A 17,143-nucleotide genomic window follows, 5' to 3' on the forward strand; every position below is an offset into this window, starting at 1 on the left:
GCGAATCAAATCGAGCGGCTCGGACATAACGAAGCAATTTTCTTAGAAGAAGTTTCGTTGGCTGAGCGACGAAATCGAGGCGTAAATTTTATGAGCGGGCCAATAAAATAAACGTGACGGTAACAGTGCTCGAGACGATGACTTTGGCGCCACTGGATGCAGAAAAACAGTCGTGGAATGTCAGCGCTACCGGTGTTAAACGCTGCCCCTTTTACCTTCTTTTGCAATCCGGTATCGGTGGCGCTCAACGATCTACGAGTAAATAAACGATGTTGAATCGAAATCGGGTTGCATGTCGACCCATCGAGAAATCTCGCGCTAATGGCAGTTCCTGTACGGTTCCGAATTTCTGTCGTTGATACTTTTACGATACGGCCTTTCGCTTTTTCTTTCTCTCTTCATTCGTAACGATGCGGTTCCCATTTTATTTCGTCGCTGGAATTCATAGCATGGCCAGGAACGTAAACAGATTAGTTTAACGACCCCTTTGGAATCCACGATGCAATCGCGTATCGGTTTAGAATATAATGTATGTACATATCTCTGCGCTTTCTAGGACAGGCAGAATCCACGTGGAACGCTGCGTGAAACAAACAGTGAAGAATTGGACGAAATTATGGACGATTAGGCTATTAGGCGATCTCGATTGCCAGCTACCATCGTCTCTACCTGTCTTCCTGCTTTCTTGTTAGTTCCCTTTGGAATCGTTGCACGCGCATAAATTTCCACCCACGCCTCCCACCGAGTTGACCAATTTGTCCGAGGAATAATTTTAGGTTTCTCTTCCAACTCCTTTCTAACTGCCTCCGGTTCCACACGCAATAGTTTGTCATGGCAAGAATCAAAGAAGAGATAAAGATATTCAAACGAAAATACTGGAACGATAAATAAGGTGATCGACGATGAAAAGGAGCAACGCTTTCGACGTGATGCGGGAATTTACATATTTGCGAGCGACCGATCGTTCGCGTGCCATCGTACTGCATTCCGTGTGCGTGCATCTCCAGTTATATTTAATCCATGGTGGGTGTATTTTCGAATTCGCCCGCCTAAAAATAGCCAAAACGCGTTCCATTGCATTCCAACACTGTATTTAGATCCTTGATATCGTAATACGTGTCATCCATGTTCGTGACAGTCGAGCAGAATCTTACCCACTTATTTGCCCTGCTTTTACATAAGTACCAGGTCTCTGACAAAAGACATGAACCGAATGGAAATTACGACGCCTGAAAATTCGATGACCGTTCGTACTTTCTTCCAACCTTATATGTATATATTTGAAGAAACGGAGAGGAATAATTAGTTACTGAAACGTAGTTATTAACGTGACGAGTATTAAACTCACGGAAACGTAGTTACTGAAAGGGTTAATGACGCTTGGAGATTGGAAGAGTATCAGTGTAAAGAAGGGAGGCTAGAGCAACGTAGAACAAGCGAGGGAAATGGAGAGGAGAAAACGAGGTAAAACGGAACCGATGTAAAAAGAAAAGAAAAGGCGATAGGGCGGGAACTGCCGCTAAGTAAGAAACCCTAAGCCGTGAACTGTACCACTGCCTGTACAATGACGTAGTGTTCTGTCATCCGGAGCGCTACCTCTCCAGCCTCTCCACTACCACTGCTTGGCCATTATAGTGGGACAGAACTTCAAGAGTTCACAACTATACATATAGTGGTAGGCCTTTGAACGGTGCGCGCCTCGTGCCTCGTGTATGCTGTGTTTTTTCCTTTCCGTCGTCTGTTCTTTGTCGTTTTTTCATCGCTTTTCTCCCGTTTTCATTCACGCGTTTACATATCTCTTTTTCACCGATCTATAGTCTTTACCTGCGTGACGCGTCATCTAGTGCAGACGCGATGGTCGATCAATCTACCGATTGTTTTTGATCACTCCTGAACGTTTGTAAACAAACAGACCGACAATAACATCCTTGTATTGTCTGCCTACAAATCGTTCAAGAATCAAATAGAGAGGGATGAAAGGTTCAGCGAATATATCAATTTCGTGGAAACCTTCGCTGGGTATATTGGATGCACGTTGAACAAAACAAAACAAAAACAAAAGTAATTTTCTACAATCAAATATTCGTCGAAAAGACATTATGAGGAATCGTTGATGATGAACATGACAGTCTCGGCCTTTGTATACTGCGTTCTCGTTTTCCAATTGACGTTAATTGTTTCGATCGTGCACACGGGCAGTCGTCAAGTAAGTAACATATTAACGCATTAAGTTTCACGCGAATATTATTATAAATACTTATTTGAATCATACTTTCATTAACGAGAGGACAGATTAATTTTTTTATCGAGTGATTTTCGCGGTGAACGAAAACGCGGGAAACTGATATTTTATCCACACGCCGATTGGCTGCTACGCCATTGAATGGGAAACGGTCTCACAACGAACGCTTCCAAGAAGTAGAAATGTTTTGTGTCTCAGGGATCGGCGAGAGTATTCCATTTCGCTCCGTTTCGTTCCAGCGTGTATTGCCGCGTCCCTTTTCCATGCGAGAGCCTCGTATCTCATCGACGAGCCAAACACGGCTTCTTTTGATGTTGTGCCGACCACCGTTACCCTCCTCTGTTACGAACGTTCAAATAACCCCTGTACCTCGAATCCACTCTATTTGAATTGCGCTAGATCGGTTGTTTAGACGTTTCTTTTCTCGTGAATAATCGATAAATTTACTCCTTTTTTCCTCATAGATCGATGATCATGAAATCACTGGAGATTTGAAAGTCGCCGTGTATCAAAAGCCGATTTCGGGCCTATTTCATCCATCTTGGATGAACGATCAGTTGATTCGAAACAAACGAAACGAGCAGCTCGAAGAAGAGACGATTCCTACGAGACACGCGAAACATCGGAAGCGACGTCGCTGTAGGAATCGATCGACGTGTCTTCGAAATACATCTGCAATCAGGCTGTCTTTTCTGTGGGACAATGGCACGGCGCCAATAGATCAAACATCTAAAGAGATAAAAGAAGATCCTGATGAAAACAACACGCTTATAGAGGTCGATGAAGAATCACGCAACGATGGTGTGCAGGTAATGATTTGTAATATTGGAGTTGCGTAGATCTTCGAGGGAAGTGAAAAATAAACTGGATTACATTTTTGTCCCGACACGCAGGAATCGTACAATAGAACCAAAGGGGAGGATTACGATGTAACCGATATCGATGAGGAGAAAGGTAGAATCGATTCAGCGGAAAAAAGTTTTATCGTGACAGAGAGAAACGATCTTAACGAACGATCTATTTCTACTGAAATTGAGTTAGAAAATCAAAACCAATCTTTCGGAAAAACAGATCAAACCAAAAATAATGAATTCTTCGAGAATATAGATTACACGGACGAAATGAATTCTTCCTCTATTTACCCGGCCATCGACGATCAAGTTATGTTCCACGATAGCTTAAGCGTTATCGTGAGCAAGTTATTTCAAAATCTGCGAAACGTTAGTGCAGCGGACGGACAGAAAATCTTCAAGGAGCTGGATTTTGTGAACGGCACGAACGAAGATCCTTGTCAGAAATGGCTAGACAGCAAGGATAAGCTCGAGCAAGTTTTCTTAGGTACGAACTCGACATTCATAGTGTTGTAAACGCGGTGCCTGGTTTTTCGAACTCGCCGTTACAGGTGGTCTAGCGTCGTTACCCGCCTGTCCGTGCCTATACCCGAACAATATCTTTTACGAAGACAAAATTTGGGATGAGAAGCGAATGAAGTATTTCAGGTGGAGAGACGTCAGTGGTAGCTCTCAAAGACTCGATGTTTATAAACCTGGAGCCACTTACTGCGTGCGCTCGTTTTTGACGCAAGGAAGCGGAAGCGCCGCAGCTCAACACTGTTGCTACGACCATCAGAGGAAGCTCTTGACCCGTGGTTCCGGTGCTGGTACTCCGTACTTTGTCAGTCCTGAGATATCGCCTATACTGCACGAGAGAATTGACGTGCTTCCTTGGAGACTTTGCAAGGGTGACTTTTCCAGGTCTTTCACTTGCAAGCATTTTATCTACGATTAACACTCGGTGTTATTCGCATCTTTCATTTTCCAACGATTGGGGACCGGAGACGCGAATTCTCATCTTTCATACTTCATGCGATATCCTATAAAAATATTAACTACTGTGAAATAAAACAGTAAAAAAAGCAATGGATGCTATATATGTAATTTTATATTACATGCTTGAATAATACGAAACCGTTATCAATATATTAAATATAATATTGGTTGCCGGAAAGTTCCTTTTAATCGCTCCAAAAACATGCGGAAATTCAAGCTTTATGGTTGTCAGAGCAGCCGGTCCTCAAAGTGTTAAGATAATACTGTACTTTTTATTTATGTAACTTACAATATGATTGAAATTATAGGTACAACGGAGTAAGACCACCAAACAATGACAACGCGTGTGAGGCGAATCCCGATGATGAGGAATATCAACGGCAAATCGATGACACCAAGCATTATTAAACTGCTGTCCTTTAGGATGCAATATCTATGATACAAGATACCTGAAACAAGTCCCAATGAGATTGTATTTCCGTTGAGTTACTTTAATGCGCATAAAGAATGTATGTATAGTAAAATAAAAGAAATAAACATAGCGCTGTTAATTTTACCTTTCGTATTACGATTTGAGCTTATTTCTAAACAGAATCCTTTTAATATATCGTTTAAAAAGACGCGCTCTAATCAAAGGGTACTTGGAACCGGTTTTGACCGTTCCACTGGCGCGTTTCCAGTCACGTTTCTCGCGCTACTTCCCGAACGAAAGAGGGGAGCAAGGCGAATGCAGGGACGAGCAAAGTCGATTCACCGCTCGAGTCACCAGGCCGTTCAGTTGTTATGGTTACTGCTCGCAAACACGGTTTTTATTTGCCTCTAATAATAAGTTAAGCTTGATATTCAAAGTCAATTAACAACTATGGATTGGGCCGCGGATTTAGAAATTACCTCGAAAAAAGTAAGTTTTTAAATATTCATCCTTGTCCATTGTACACATTTCTTGTAATCGATTGCTGGTAGCAACAGAGCGGTTAAGTTAAAAGAAAAGTATTGATTTTCAGCTTTTGCCTCGTCTTGGTAGAAGATCGACGCAGAACATCGTACAAGATGATTCGAAACTAGACGATGATCTTTTAGAAAGTTCTGTATCGTCATCTTCTGTGAAATCGGCACAACCACCTGTAGCACCCCCACGTACCAGGAAAACAGGATGGGGTGACGAACTGAAAAGCGGGAAGTAAGTTGTCTTGTGGTAATCTGTGATTTCAGCGAGAAATGTTTCATGCAGTTTTCACTTACCCTCTTTTGGTTATAATTTTAGGATACGTGGGTCGTCGAGCATCATCGAACAGTGAGTATAACGAATAAAGTTAAAGAATCAGGCATCCGTAGTCGCTGATAGACTGTTTCTTAGGGAACGCTCTCGAGGGACGGAGAAGGATGACGTGATTGACGGTAAGAATTAATTTGAAATCGTCCAAAATGTAAAAGTTCTGCTGATAACAGGGTTATACTTTCTAGATATTCCTGTTATACCGGATTTGGATGAAATTCAGGAGGATAATGCTTTGTCCGATTTAGTAAATACACCAACGTAGGTATCATTGTGAAGTTTGTTGCAAAAATTCTCTTTCAGTTACTTTCATTTCGGTATTCCGTAGGGTGAACGTAAACAGAGTCGCTGCGTATAAAGAACTTGATACGGATTTGGTAAAAAATGCCGCATTCATGTCTCTAAATGGCGTTAATCTTTCTCTTCTAGCAGAGAAATTATACAATGAAAATCTAACAAAAGAGCCGGATGAAGTATGGAATTGGAATCTTCTTTTCACTCAGGTTGCATCTGAAGTAAATAGCGAATCGCGAAAAAATCTTGTTACTTAGATTTTATACTTATTGTTCGGGATTTGGAGTAGCCGTCCGTTTATGACTCTGCCTTTTTTGGGAAAGTTCGAATTTCCTACCTCCTAAGTTATAAACTTTACGATGCGGACCTCATTAAGAGGTTAATAAACACCTAAATGCCTGATAGATCAGGTTTAAAGTAAACATTTAATATCAAGCAGCAATACTAGAAGATATGGGCCAACGAGGGTACACAATTAAACCATGAAAAGCCGGGGACAGAAAGTTAGTATATAAGGATCAGACAAAGCTTCTGGAAGCAGTATTAACAGAATCTTATAACAGTTTTCATCAGAGCGTCACACTCTTTGTATTATAGTACACCGTATTCTGTACCTTAACTTGCAAATACATAACCTGAACATACCACATATTTGGCATCTTTAATTTACCTCCACCTTGAGCGTTAATTTCATTCAAGGTTCGCAATATCAACCGATCAGTTGCAACCTGACTGATCACCACTTAGTTGAGAATTCGCAACACTTATCACTGTTTTATCGTATAAATGAAGCTAAAATACATGCAAAAACATTATCTTCCTTTTTTTATTTTTATCCATACAAAATCAGTTTGTATGTTTTGTAAAATTTATAAAAAAAAAAAAAAAAATGAAAGCAACGAAAGAAAAAAAACATGGCATACTGCTTATCCTGCAGTGCCTGTATATGGAAGCGATAAATTTATTTAACCTCGTCTGACCTATTCGATTGCCCCCCAATTTGGAAATCGCGGTAGTTCGAGGAGCGACGTGAAAGACTCAACCGTGCAGGCGTGCAAATCCGAGGTGAATTATAAAATAACGCACCACGAACCTACACGCGCAATCGGGAGCCGACACAAGCTACTTGAAGCGACCACGTGACAACACCCACTGAGCAGATCTGCTTATTTCTAACGTTAGCGATCAATGTTCAGTTGTGCCATCACTAGCACACACACTTCCGAAAGTAAGGCTTTGGTTCTTCTATATATAGTAACTGAACGACATCTGATCACTAGCGAGAAAGCAGACCGTGTTGATGTATATTATATATTATTAAATTACGAGAAAAAAATATTTGTACATCAAGTCGTAATTGATGTTGTAATATAATACAATATTTAAAGTAAAATTGTACTAACAAAAGTTATTTAAAGCAATTCTTATGTATTAACATTGATACCGCATATAAATATTCGAGATAAAAGCCATCTGGAAATAAAATTACATACTAGAATCGCGTCGTCATACGATATATGAATCGATATATCGAACGCCTATAATCGATATATATATTAGCTTGACAAACCAATCAAATTTATCGAATTGATACATCGATTAATATCGCAAAATCGAATATATCGATCTTTTTGAGTTTGAAATTGGCAGAGAGGTCATATGATAACCCGTTTGCATTAAGATTAATTTTATTCGTATGTTGTCATCAAGTATAAAATTAAGAAGCGTTCGAAGAAAATTTGTTGACTGTACTCTAAAAGAGCCTAATGTATTAGAATGGGTACAGTACATGCTTCAAGGAAAAAACAAGAAGAACCAAGCGTAGTAACCCATGAAGACTGTATACCGTGCGTGGAACCGCAAGACAGAGTACCAGGAAATCCAGGAAGTTTCGAAGATATACACAAGAAAGTTAAAGATCTTTACCCGCAGAACTTTGACGGTGCGCGACTCGTCATCAATAAAATACTTAGTGACCATTTTAACGTGACCCATACGATAACTCTTAGTTCCGTTACACCGTCTGGATACAAATTTGGTGCAAAGTATGTCGGTACAAAAGTGGTCAGTTTAAAAGAAAGATATCCCGTAATCGTGGGAGATATCACACCAACTGGAAATTTGTCCGCGTCTTTTGTGCATACCCTTGCATGTAGATTTAGATTTAAATTATCAGCGCAAATTGCCAATGAAAAATGGAAAGCGTTCAGTTCCAGCTTAGAATATCGGTCGAACGATTTTACTGTAGCGGTGACCTTAGCCAACCCAAAATTTAAAAAGAAGCAAGCAACAATGGTAATACACTTTTTACAATCGATCACATCGAGAATCGCGTTAGGAGCCGAAATTGCATGTCTTCGTGGCTCGAAAGTTCCAGGAGGTCAACAGACAGTCATGTGTTTGGCTTTTAGACACAGTACAGGTCTTGCGACATTATCCGGAACGATAGGTGAAGCGGGCCTTCATCTTTGTTATCACCGCAAATCTAGCTCACAACTGGAACTCGGGGTCGAGTTAGAAACAAACACGAGGACTCATCAGTCAATCGCTACTATAGTTTACCAAGTAAACGTGCCATACGCGGATCTTGTCTTTCGAGGTATCGTGAATTCTGAGACTACAGTCGGTGGCGTGTTTGAGAAGAAACTATACCCAATTCCAGAATCTTCGCTGGTTATTAGTATACTTTTAAACCACAAGAAGCAGCAATTTCGAGTGGGTGTTGGTCTCAATATTGGACAATGATAATCAGCGTATAATGTGGCTTGTCACGCATAATTTGTCATCCTATCCTTTTTTCTTAGATCATTTATAAGAATGGTAGGAAATAATTCGATGATATAGAAATTAACATAGGAGAGAATTGTAATTATTTCTTTCAAAATCTTACAGAGTGAAAAACATTTTGTGAACGTTACAATTTCTGTGACTTAATAGTTCGTGATAACGTGTTAACAACACTATATATATTAAATAATTGTTATGTTTATATATGTATTATAAAATATCCGAAAACTTTGAAGCATAAGACCTATATATTGATATACACTGAGTATTAAAAAAAGCCTACAATCTTTTTATCTAATTTAGTGAAACTAAATGCAATGTGCCTGATACATCAAAACTGTTATTTTTATCATTAAAAATTTTACTTAACAATTTTGTTTAATATCTATTAATTGAATATCATTCTAATCATCTCCGTTTGCTATCCTCTCATCCAAATCGTCGTATTCGTGGAAAACGGTTGTTTGTAATTTGTCAAATTTCACGTCAAATTTTTCACTGAGAAGTCCATTTTCATCGGCGTATTCTAAGATATCACAGATCAATGGCGATTCCACACCTAAAATGTACTCACATGTTTTCGGTTCGACTAGAAAAAGAGAAACACTCGATGGACTGACCGTATGACTTTCAACACATTTTAATTTCACCTGGAAATTACAAAAATTGTGGTAGCTATATAAATTCTTTCGTATAAGAATAAATAAATCTACTCTATAAAATGTTTGTATATATATATATATATATATATATAATACTTCTGTTTGTCTTGAATTCCCAGTTTTATCACAAATAGTACCATCGCTATAAAAATGGGAAAGCTGTTTCCGCAATTCTGGAGACTTTGGTCTTTTATGTGGATGTGCAGCAATCCAGTCCAAATGTTTTTGCTTATCAAATTTACCGAGATTTACTATGGTCTTTTTACCATCGCGTTCTATATGATATTGAACTACAGAGCGTCCATAACAAAATTCATACTTCCACCATCCATTGCCCTATTTTCATCAATTATGTATTATTAAGTAAAATATAATTATAAAATACGGCCAAAATGCAGAAGTGCAATACTTACCCCGTGTAAACAATTCTTTCCGCTTAGAAAGTTTTTTACGGGACTCGCTTCCGCAGGACTAATACCTTGATCTGCGAACGAATTTATGGAGTCTTCGATATTATTATGTTTATCGGTAACACCGACAGGGTGTATTTCAACTCTAACATGCGCTTCACCATCCTGAAATAAATGCAAGTCAATTAAATCTTGAATTAATATACACATATAGTGAACATCATAACGAGAATGAGTATCAATTAATATCAATCATATGAATTTGTTAAAAACATGAAACATGTGTTACACATCATTCCTTCTTTTAATTTATGATTCTTTTAATAGATAAAAGATCGACATTATTTACGGTTAAATCGTGACTTTACAACATTTTATATTTATTCTGAAAATATATACTATATATATCATATAGTGTTTTGTGATGTGATTATTGGTATTTACTTAAAAGCAGTGTGTAAATATTATAAATTTGGCTGTGTACAAGTAAAGCAATAGATATTGTGATGCTAAAGACATAATGGTGCATAAATAGTATTCATAATGTTATTGTAACATTCTTTTGGAAAAAAATGTAGATTTAAAGGGAATAATTGTATGTAGAAAAGGAAGGGACAGAATGAGATATAAATTAATGGCGGTAAATGACAAGAACCACCAAGCACTTTGGCCTGATCCCAAAAATACGAAATATTCTGACCTGGCCCTCCTTATCTACATGGAAGATTGCATAGACTTCCTGCAGCTTGTCATCCTGTGCAACAAATAATTAATTCAATGTATAGATAATAAATAATGCAAACGAAAATTGTTTAACACTAAAAAGATTATTTATATGACTTAAGAGTATAAGCCAAAATTACTTAAAAATTCTTGAAATTTAGCAAAATTGAAGTGTTTCAGATAGATAAATAAGATATATAACTATGATCAATGCAGTTTTCTACGATTAGGTAAAATATAATATTTCATACGGACAAAGTGCATAGCATAATGGAATTTATTTAAAATCTACTGTTATTTGAAAATATTTTGCATGTGTTTCACATAAATCAATATCAGAAATTATCACTATCATACACAGAAAATATATAAGTAAATATATTTTATTTTAAATAACAATATGTACATACGACACAGGCATAGTCAAAAATAAATAACTAAATACACAGAATGTCAAATGGATTTACCGTTACTTTTTGATATCGAAGTTTCAGACTTTCCATTTCCATTGCAACAAGAGATCTTGGTTTCTTTGGTGCATTTTCAACTGGATGACAGTTAATTTCATTTTCCCCTGCAGCTTGGGGCTTGTAATCAGGATGATTACATAGCCAAGGTGAAAGAACAATAACTTCATATTCACAGCTAGAAGGCTCTTCTAACGAAAACAGCTCGTGTTTTCCATGCTGATAACAAACATAAAGAACTTTTATCTTTCGTGGCTTATTAGTTAAGTCACAAACTGTGCCATCAGCCATTTCAACTTCAATATATGGCATATTGATTCCATCAACTTTTTTAACTGGTATATCTGCTTTCCCAGCATTTTTTCTTTCTGCATAATCAGCTAAAAGCTTTAACTCTTGCAACTTATCAAAAGTACCCAAATAATATTCTTGTGTCTTCACTTTTTTCCCATCTCTATCTTCATGATATTGACGTACATATCGTCCATGGCATAATTCATATGACCAATAAGATTCAACCTATAAAAGATACTTATTTACATTAAACTCATACATGATACATTTATAGCATTTATAATGCATACTCTATAAGAACAAGTATTTTGTTTAAATAATGCTGATAAAATTTCTATTGGATTTGGTCCATTGTATGGTTCATTATAACCTTGCTCTTGTTCTGAATTATCAACTATTAAGCACTGATACTGCTCCTTATTTGCAGTTGTTATAATATAAGGTTCTACATTTGTTCTAGATTCCTATTAGATATAATAAATATGATGTAATATAGACATAACAAAATATTTAATAGATATTGATTTACATTTCAATTCTAATAATACTTACTAATAAATCCGAGCTAGTTTTGCCCGGCCAATTAATTTTAAAAAGAACCGTATCGTCGAAACTTCTGAAATCGTGTCCATATACTATAATTATAGTGCACAATACTATAGTAATATAAACATTACAGTATTTCCACATTTTTATAAAATTGCAATTATTTCATCATATTTAGTCGAAGTATATGTAAGATATCTTCAAGCTTATGATGACAGCAATATATCTGCAAAACAGAAAAATTATTTCATATCACTCTTTGATGGTTAAAAAGTATTTGTCCGATTCCATTAGGCAAAAATATTATAATATATTTGTACGTTTAATTTTTAATAATTTGAATTCTATTTTTTACGAAAAACAAACGTTTCACTGTTCTTGTTGAAGTAATTTTCTTGAGAAGTTGACACTACACTTATAATTATCTCCAAATTCCAGTAATTTTATACCACGTGAACTGTATACGTGGTCATATTTCTATTCAATCTTATCTAGTTTCATAAAATACAATGAGCATACATAAAGGAGTATGCTTAAAAATAAAAATATATAATTGTTTATAATGATTTCTTTATTTCAAGTAGAATTTGTTTCATAAATCCGTAATAAAACTGATTTTAGATTCGAAACTCAGAGTTTGAGAAAACATCTGTATACACCTATCTAGAAAAAATCGAGTGCAACTCACGTATGAACATATAGCAATAGCCAATCAAACAGTTTGCAGATGGCGCTTACAACGCATAAAAATTCGAATTCCCGCGGCAATCAATTAAATTCTATTTTATGGATTCTATATGTAAATTGGATAATTTCTTTTTAAACAGATTAATTAATTTAGAAAGAGAGAGAGAGAGAGAGAGAAAGAGAGAAACTCTAACGCCATACAAGTAGATCTAGTAAAATACTTCTTATTCAAATTACTAGCGATTTGGCACAGACCAGGAGAAGGGATCTCTTGTTCGAAAGTTTATAGAACCGCCATTGCTACTAAGTAATCTGACGATTCGACGAAATCGTTTCTATTGTTAAAATTTCAAGAGTTTGGTGTGCCTTCTCAATACTGATACGTTTAACCTGTGATTCATGACCGAGAATCGAGATCGGAAACTGATCGAAGTAGAAAGAGGCATAAACTAGTTCGACCTTAAAAGTCATTTGGCGTTGACCATTTATTCACATTTTATAGACGAAAATCTGTGATAATTCGAAAACGTGTACTTCCAACTGAAATAACATGTCGGATACAAGACGACGACGAAAATCTAATCAGTCTTGTGGTTCTGATGACCTCTCGGACTCTTGTGAAGAATTAAACGCAACGAAAGAAACCCAGGTTAGCTGCTACAAAGGTGTTTTCGATTAAACATTTCGAAGATTTTAAACAAATAGTTTTACCATCCTTTCACGATTTTTGAGCTCCTGTCGTTTATCAAATTTTTTTGCTTTTTATTGAACTGGATTGAAAGTTCGGTGGAAGATCCGATTAAGTGGATTAAGTAGACTGCTGTAATACTTTTGAATATAATCGTAACTAGGGAGACTTTCCTTTGTGTTCGATATACCGGCAAGTGGTTTTGCGGCGAATTTCTCAATTTCGGTGCATATCAGAATCCAAATAAAATTATTTTGTATTACCAAAATAAAATGTACTTTCATAATATCTGAGAAACTTCCAATAACACTTTTTTAACATTGACGTTACCTAATTTATTATAATCCCGCTTTTCTTTTCCTGTAGTTTCTTTATAAACTTTTTCTATAGAGCAGCGAGCAAACTGATGGTCATCAGGATTCAGAATGTGATATCTATCCTTCTGATTCCGATGCTGAATCTCAAGATGGTGCATTGCGAGAAAGTGGAGATGGGCAAGAAGAAGAAAAACCGCAGAAAAAGCTGGACGATGATGAAGACAGACGTAACCCACAATATATCCCTAAAAGGGGAACATTTTATGAACATGATGATAGAACCATTGATGAAGTAACAGATAGTGCAGTTGAGTCACAAAATGAGAGAGAAATCAAAGAAAAAAAAGTATGGAAAGATAAAGAAGATAGATGGGATCATGATCGATATAATGATGAAGAACAGGCACCAAAGAGCCATGAAGAGTTAATAGCTGTTTATGGCTATGATATAAGAAATGAAGAAGGTCCACCTAGAGCTAGAAGAAGAAGAAGATATGGGTAAATACATCTCTGAAAATATTAGAGTGTTTGTAACATTCCATATCATGTGCTTCATATTTTTTAGCCGTGGTCCTAACAAATACACGCGTAATTGGGAAGATGAAGATGCATATGGAAAGCCTGGAAGTAATGTTTCAAATAAAAATAGAAAGTTTAATAGAAGTGGAGAAGATTTTCCTGCTCTAGGAACAAATAAGAATGCTTCCACACATGTAGAAGAACCAGTAATTTCATCAGCTTGGTACAGTAGTAAGAATAAGTCACAGAATAAAGTACAAAATTTTCCACCTCTACAAGCTCAAGGTGATAGTCTGAAATCAAAATCTAGCAATACATCCAATACTCATACGTATGTAATATTTTTTAAACCATTAGATTCTTTTACTTAGATATATTTAATAAAATCTATTTCAATATTTTGATATACAGTAATGAAAATAAGGCTCCTAATGAACCTACAAATCCAGCCTGGAAAAAGGATACTAAACATTCGTCTCACATTCAGAGCAGTAATGGAAATAGTGGAGCTGGTGGTGATGCAGATAAATTGATTAATACAAAGATATCTTCAAGAGATAATAACAAGAGGAACGTTCAAGAGTCTGTAAGCTTGGCAGCGAGTAGAACTCGTGGACGAGGATTCAGAACAAATGCTAATAACAATATGGTCACCAATAGAACAGTTGAGATCAAACCAAAGGGACGCGGAACTGGATCGGCTACCACTGAGAATAAGAGAAATAATATACAAAATGATGATGAACAGCAAATTACTCATGACATGAAACACATTAGTGTTACTGATGGTACTCAATATCATCAAAGTGGAAGACATAATAGTGAGTGTTTGAATCATGTGTAATATTGTATCTTCATACTAATTTGTTTCTTGATGTTCTTTTAGAAAGCTTCTATGGACAGTCCTCAAATCAGCAGAGATCGGGAACAGTACCTCCAAGAATGCAGCAACAACAACCACAACAGCAACAACAACAGCAACAACAACAACAACAATCGATTCAGCAGCAAGATAGTTCTGCTAACAGGCCAAAACGTTATTCAAGTTTGCGACAGCGATCTACTGTTTCGGATAATCCTGGACCACAAAATTATCCACCACAACATGGGCAACATGGACAACATGGACAACATAATCAACACAATCAACACAATCAACACAATCAACACAATCAACATGGCCAGCATGGTCAACATGGATATTTTCCTCCTCAAGGTAATAAGATACAAATACACTCAGAAATGTTATTATTTATAAAATATGTTGGTGAGTGAACAATATATATATGGTATATCAAATATCCTGTATTAATATTTAACTTGTATGTATATGTATTTAGCTGGAAATTCAAGAGGTGTTTTAGATTCACAAGGTAAGATTGTGTAGGTTACTATGTGTGCATAATTTTTTATTTATTTGCTTTTTTTTGTTAAGTAAACATAATTGTTTATATCTGCATATTTGTATGTTATTTTTTATTATATTTACGCACTTAAACGAATACTCATAGCATATATTTCAATTTTATAGGATATCCACAAGGACATTTTGAGCAAACCACACCTGTTGCTACTGCAACTGCACCTATGACTGGTCAGCCTGTAATTCCTATACCACCTAATGGTCAACCTGCCAGTTATGCTCCACCGCCATTTTTAGTACCGCCACCTCAGTTTATTTCTCCACAAACTGCTCCACCTAGTATAATTAATTATGTTCCTGGTCCAAATGGACCAGCATTTCAACCAAATTTCCAAGGTTATCAAGGATATAGTCCACCAGTACAGGTACATTTTTCTACCACAAAATCTTTTATTCTTTTTTTTAATTTACATTATCTAAAAATTGTCACATATATTTTTTATTTGATATTTTATAGCCACAACGTCCTCCACCTCCACAAGAATTGTTTCAACCACAAGGTTGTACTTACTATAGTCCAGCGCAGCAGCAACAGCAACAACAACAATCAGCTCCAATGAGACGACCAAAAGCAGCTATTCCAATTCTTCCACCACCAGAGAATCAACATCAGACCAGTCGAGGAAGAGGTAAAACCACACAGCTACAACAAACAAATCAACTTGGTAATACACAACAGACTGAACAAGAAGTTAAAATTAACTCAATAGAAAGTGATCAGAAGACTGTGCCAGAACAGTTCGATAATACAGAAATTGAACAAGCAGAAATTCAAGAAACAGAGAAAATCGACGGTTCGAGTGCAATAGCGAAGCCTGTGGTTGAGAATATCGAAAAAGATATTAAAATTCTTGATATCGGAACACCAGTGAATTTGGGAGATACTACTACCGATCAATTAGACGATATAAATGCTAATGATTCATCAAAAGTCACTATGAAGGAGGAAAATATTATTTCGCTTAAAGCTATGGAACCAGTCATTGAAAAGGCTGAAAATGATTCAAACAAAATAGAAAATACAACGACTGAAAGTACAGTTGTTGAAGAAGCAGCAGCTTGAAAAAACATCGTACAGCGTGTAACGTTGCTTGCGAAAGACGTAATTGTGACATTTCGTGAGTATGAGTACACATATGTCATAAAGATATTGTGTAATTTTATTGACGTTACCATGCAATCTGTATAGGAAAATGATCCTCACAAATAATTTGTGAAATACTTTAGGAATTGGATGTGTGCGTGTCTAAAATATATTTTGAATGACTATTTAATTTCAGCATATTGTTGTATATTTCGTGGATAACATTTGTATCACTGTTTCACTACGAATTCCATCGATCTACTGCTGTCATTAAACGTCATCCTTCTATATTGTTAAACTCCTTTCATATATGACGTCTACTAATAATTAATTATTAGTAGAGGCAACTAGTGTTAAACATATTATTGTATATCGAGTATTAACGCATGCAGCATCGGCTGGTAAAATGACTAATAAATCGATATATCTTTTTAATACCAACGGCTATTGTAAATAGGATATAGTCAGGTCAGTAACCTCAGTATGTATTGTTTTTCGTGTATAAACAAATTTGTACTGCGATTCAAGTGAACGGTGGATGAATGAAGTACATTTATTAGATAAAGAACCACTACTTAATGCTTTAATTTTACTTATATTACACTAGAACAAAAGAAATCTTTAATCTGCATCGTGAAGAAATAATCGTTACATAATTTACTGTATCTTAAAGTCTAGTTAAGTCAAAGGTAATACTAACTATTAAATTTGTCATTAATAAATGTTAATCGACTTTTCGTAATAGCTACGAGAAGTCCAAACCGCGATTATTCTTTTTTTTTTAAATACGCTTACGAAGATATGCTTTGTTACTGGCAAGGTGGAATGGAAAGATAATATATTGATAAGAAGTTTTTTCCATAAATGACTAAATTTATTTTCCTCTTTTTAACTT

The 17,143-nt window shown here is 36.1% G+C and overlaps 6 protein-coding genes and 1 long non-coding RNA gene across 16 annotated transcripts in view; 5 read left to right on the forward strand and 2 right to left on the reverse strand.

The window, feature by feature from the left end:
• The first annotated feature begins 627 nt into the window (after positions 1-627).
• Positions 628-4,627, forward strand: LOC139990035 (uncharacterized). 3 transcript variants are annotated; one of them, XM_072008909.1, is made up of 5 exons: positions 628-1,023; positions 2,707-3,051; positions 3,136-3,580; positions 3,645-3,996; positions 4,380-4,627. In XM_072008909.1, exons 1-5 carry the CDS (start codon positions 1,021-1,023, stop codon positions 4,477-4,479), a joined length of 1,245 nt encoding a protein of 414 aa, XP_071865010.1. In that variant the 5' UTR covers positions 628-1,020; the 3' UTR covers positions 4,480-4,627. The 3 variants fall into 3 exon arrangements, with proteins under 3 accessions (XP_071865010.1, XP_071865009.1, XP_071865008.1); XM_072008908.1 differs by lacking the exon at positions 628-1,023 and adding an exon at positions 1,685-2,206 and having other exon boundaries at positions 3,645-4,007; XM_072008907.1 differs by lacking the exon at positions 628-1,023 and adding an exon at positions 1,685-2,206.
• LOC139990061 (uncharacterized) lies at positions 3,643-5,541 on the reverse strand. 2 transcript variants are annotated; one of them, XR_011800473.1, is made up of 4 exons: positions 5,314-5,541; positions 4,963-5,237; positions 4,361-4,890; positions 3,643-4,115 (listed from the first exon to the last, which is right to left on the reverse strand). It is a non-coding gene; the product is annotated as an uncharacterized lncRNA (long non-coding RNA). The 2 variants fall into 2 exon arrangements; XR_011800472.1 differs by having other exon boundaries at positions 4,361-5,237.
• Ift43 (intraflagellar transport 43) lies at positions 4,831-6,286 on the forward strand. Of its 2 annotated transcripts, none has more exons than XM_072008944.1 (6): positions 4,831-4,972; positions 5,076-5,251; positions 5,336-5,365; positions 5,417-5,469; positions 5,536-5,608; positions 5,676-6,286. In XM_072008944.1, the coding sequence occupies exons 1-6, from the start codon at positions 4,934-4,936 to the stop codon at positions 5,896-5,898; spliced, it is 594 nt and encodes a 197-aa protein (XP_071865045.1). In that variant the 5' UTR covers positions 4,831-4,933; the 3' UTR covers positions 5,899-6,286. The 2 variants fall into 2 exon arrangements, with proteins under 2 accessions (XP_071865045.1, XP_071865047.1); XM_072008946.1 differs by having other exon boundaries at positions 5,429-5,469.
• Positions 6,287-7,264: 978 nt separating this feature from the next.
• LOC139990046 (mitochondrial import receptor subunit TOM40 homolog 1) lies at positions 7,265-9,011 on the forward strand. Its single transcript, XM_072008925.1, has one exon. It carries the CDS (start codon positions 7,418-7,420, stop codon positions 8,384-8,386), a length of 969 nt encoding a protein of 322 aa, XP_071865026.1. The 5' UTR covers positions 7,265-7,417; the 3' UTR covers positions 8,387-9,011.
• Positions 8,489-12,191, reverse strand: LOC139990031 (endoplasmic reticulum lectin 1). 5 transcript variants are annotated; one of them, XM_072008896.1, is made up of 8 exons: positions 12,050-12,191; positions 11,537-11,756; positions 11,275-11,448; positions 10,691-11,209; positions 10,201-10,254; positions 9,504-9,665; positions 9,187-9,426; positions 8,489-9,078 (listed from the first exon to the last, which is right to left on the reverse strand). In XM_072008896.1, exons 2-8 carry the CDS (start codon positions 11,672-11,674, stop codon positions 8,833-8,835), a joined length of 1,533 nt encoding a protein of 510 aa, XP_071864997.1. In that variant the 5' UTR covers positions 11,675-11,756; positions 12,050-12,191; the 3' UTR covers positions 8,489-8,832. The 5 variants fall into 5 exon arrangements, with proteins under 5 accessions (XP_071864997.1, XP_071864996.1, XP_071864993.1 ...); XM_072008895.1 differs by having other exon boundaries at positions 11,944-12,182; XM_072008892.1 differs by having other exon boundaries at positions 11,897-12,182.
• Positions 9,951-17,143, forward strand: part of Alc (5'-AMP-activated protein kinase subunit beta-1) — a 264,921-nt gene continuing 257,728 nt past the window's right edge. Inside the window, exon 1 of the mRNA XM_072008937.1 lies at positions 9,951-9,955. The gene's annotated coding sequence lies outside the window, so the exon portion shown is untranslated. The remainder of the gene's footprint in view (positions 9,956-17,143) is intronic.
• Btz (CASC3 exon junction complex subunit) lies at positions 12,541-17,105 on the forward strand. Of its 2 annotated transcripts, XM_072008862.1 has the most exons (8): positions 12,541-12,866; positions 13,296-13,720; positions 13,788-14,072; positions 14,153-14,562; positions 14,628-14,957; positions 15,082-15,114; positions 15,273-15,529; positions 15,622-17,105. In XM_072008862.1, the coding sequence occupies exons 1-8, from the start codon at positions 12,768-12,770 to the stop codon at positions 16,225-16,227; spliced, it is 2,445 nt and encodes an 814-aa protein (XP_071864963.1). In that variant the 5' UTR covers positions 12,541-12,767; the 3' UTR covers positions 16,228-17,105. The 2 variants fall into 2 exon arrangements, with proteins under 2 accessions (XP_071864963.1, XP_071864964.1); XM_072008863.1 differs by lacking the exon at positions 15,082-15,114.

Source organism: Bombus fervidus, chromosome 8 (genome assembly GCF_041682495.2).
Source record: "Bombus fervidus isolate BK054 chromosome 8, iyBomFerv1, whole genome shotgun sequence".
Classification (NCBI taxonomy): Eukaryota; Metazoa; Arthropoda; class Insecta; order Hymenoptera; family Apidae; genus Bombus; species Bombus fervidus.

Excerpts from the sequence above, each read along its gene's own strand:
- Btz (XM_072008862.1), top strand. The coding sequence starts at position 12,768 with ATGTCGGATACAAGACGACGACGAAAATCTAATCAGTCTTGTGGTTCT. Across the intron at positions 13,721-13,787 it reads AGAAGAAGAAGAAGATATGG|CCGTGGTCCTAACAAATACA; the intron begins GTAAATACATCT and ends CATATTTTTTAG. Across the intron at positions 14,958-15,081 it reads TGGATATTTTCCTCCTCAAG|CTGGAAATTCAAGAGGTGTT; the intron begins GTAATAAGATAC and ends ATATGTATTTAG.
- LOC139990035 (XM_072008907.1), top strand. The coding sequence starts at position 2,114 with ATGATGAACATGACAGTCTCGGCCTTTGTATACTGCGTTCTCGTTTTC. Across the intron at positions 3,581-3,644 it reads GCTCGAGCAAGTTTTCTTAG|GTGGTCTAGCGTCGTTACCC; the intron begins GTACGAACTCGA and ends TCGCCGTTACAG. Across the intron at positions 3,997-4,379 it reads TGCAAGGGTGACTTTTCCAG|GTACAACGGAGTAAGACCAC; the intron begins GTCTTTCACTTG and ends TTGAAATTATAG.
- LOC139990031 (XM_072008896.1), bottom strand. The coding sequence starts at position 11,674 with ATGTGGAAATACTGTAATGTTTATATTACTATAGTATTGTGCACTATA. Across the intron at positions 9,427-9,503 it reads GAAAGAATTGTTTACACGGG|GGCAATGGATGGTGGAAGTA; the intron begins GTAAGTATTGCA and ends TGATGAAAATAG. Across the intron at positions 9,079-9,186 it reads GGAATTCAAGACAAACAGAA|GTGAAATTAAAATGTGTTGA; the intron begins GTATTATATATA and ends TGTAATTTCCAG.
- LOC139990046 (XM_072008925.1), top strand. The coding sequence starts at position 7,418 with ATGGGTACAGTACATGCTTCAAGGAAAAAACAAGAAGAACCAAGCGTA.
- Ift43 (XM_072008944.1), top strand. The coding sequence starts at position 4,934 with ATGGATTGGGCCGCGGATTTAGAAATTACCTCGAAAAAA. Across the intron at positions 4,973-5,075 it reads TAGAAATTACCTCGAAAAAA|CTTTTGCCTCGTCTTGGTAG; the intron begins GTAAGTTTTTAA and ends ATTGATTTTCAG. Across the intron at positions 5,470-5,535 it reads GAAGGATGACGTGATTGACG|ATATTCCTGTTATACCGGAT; the intron begins GTAAGAATTAAT and ends TATACTTTCTAG.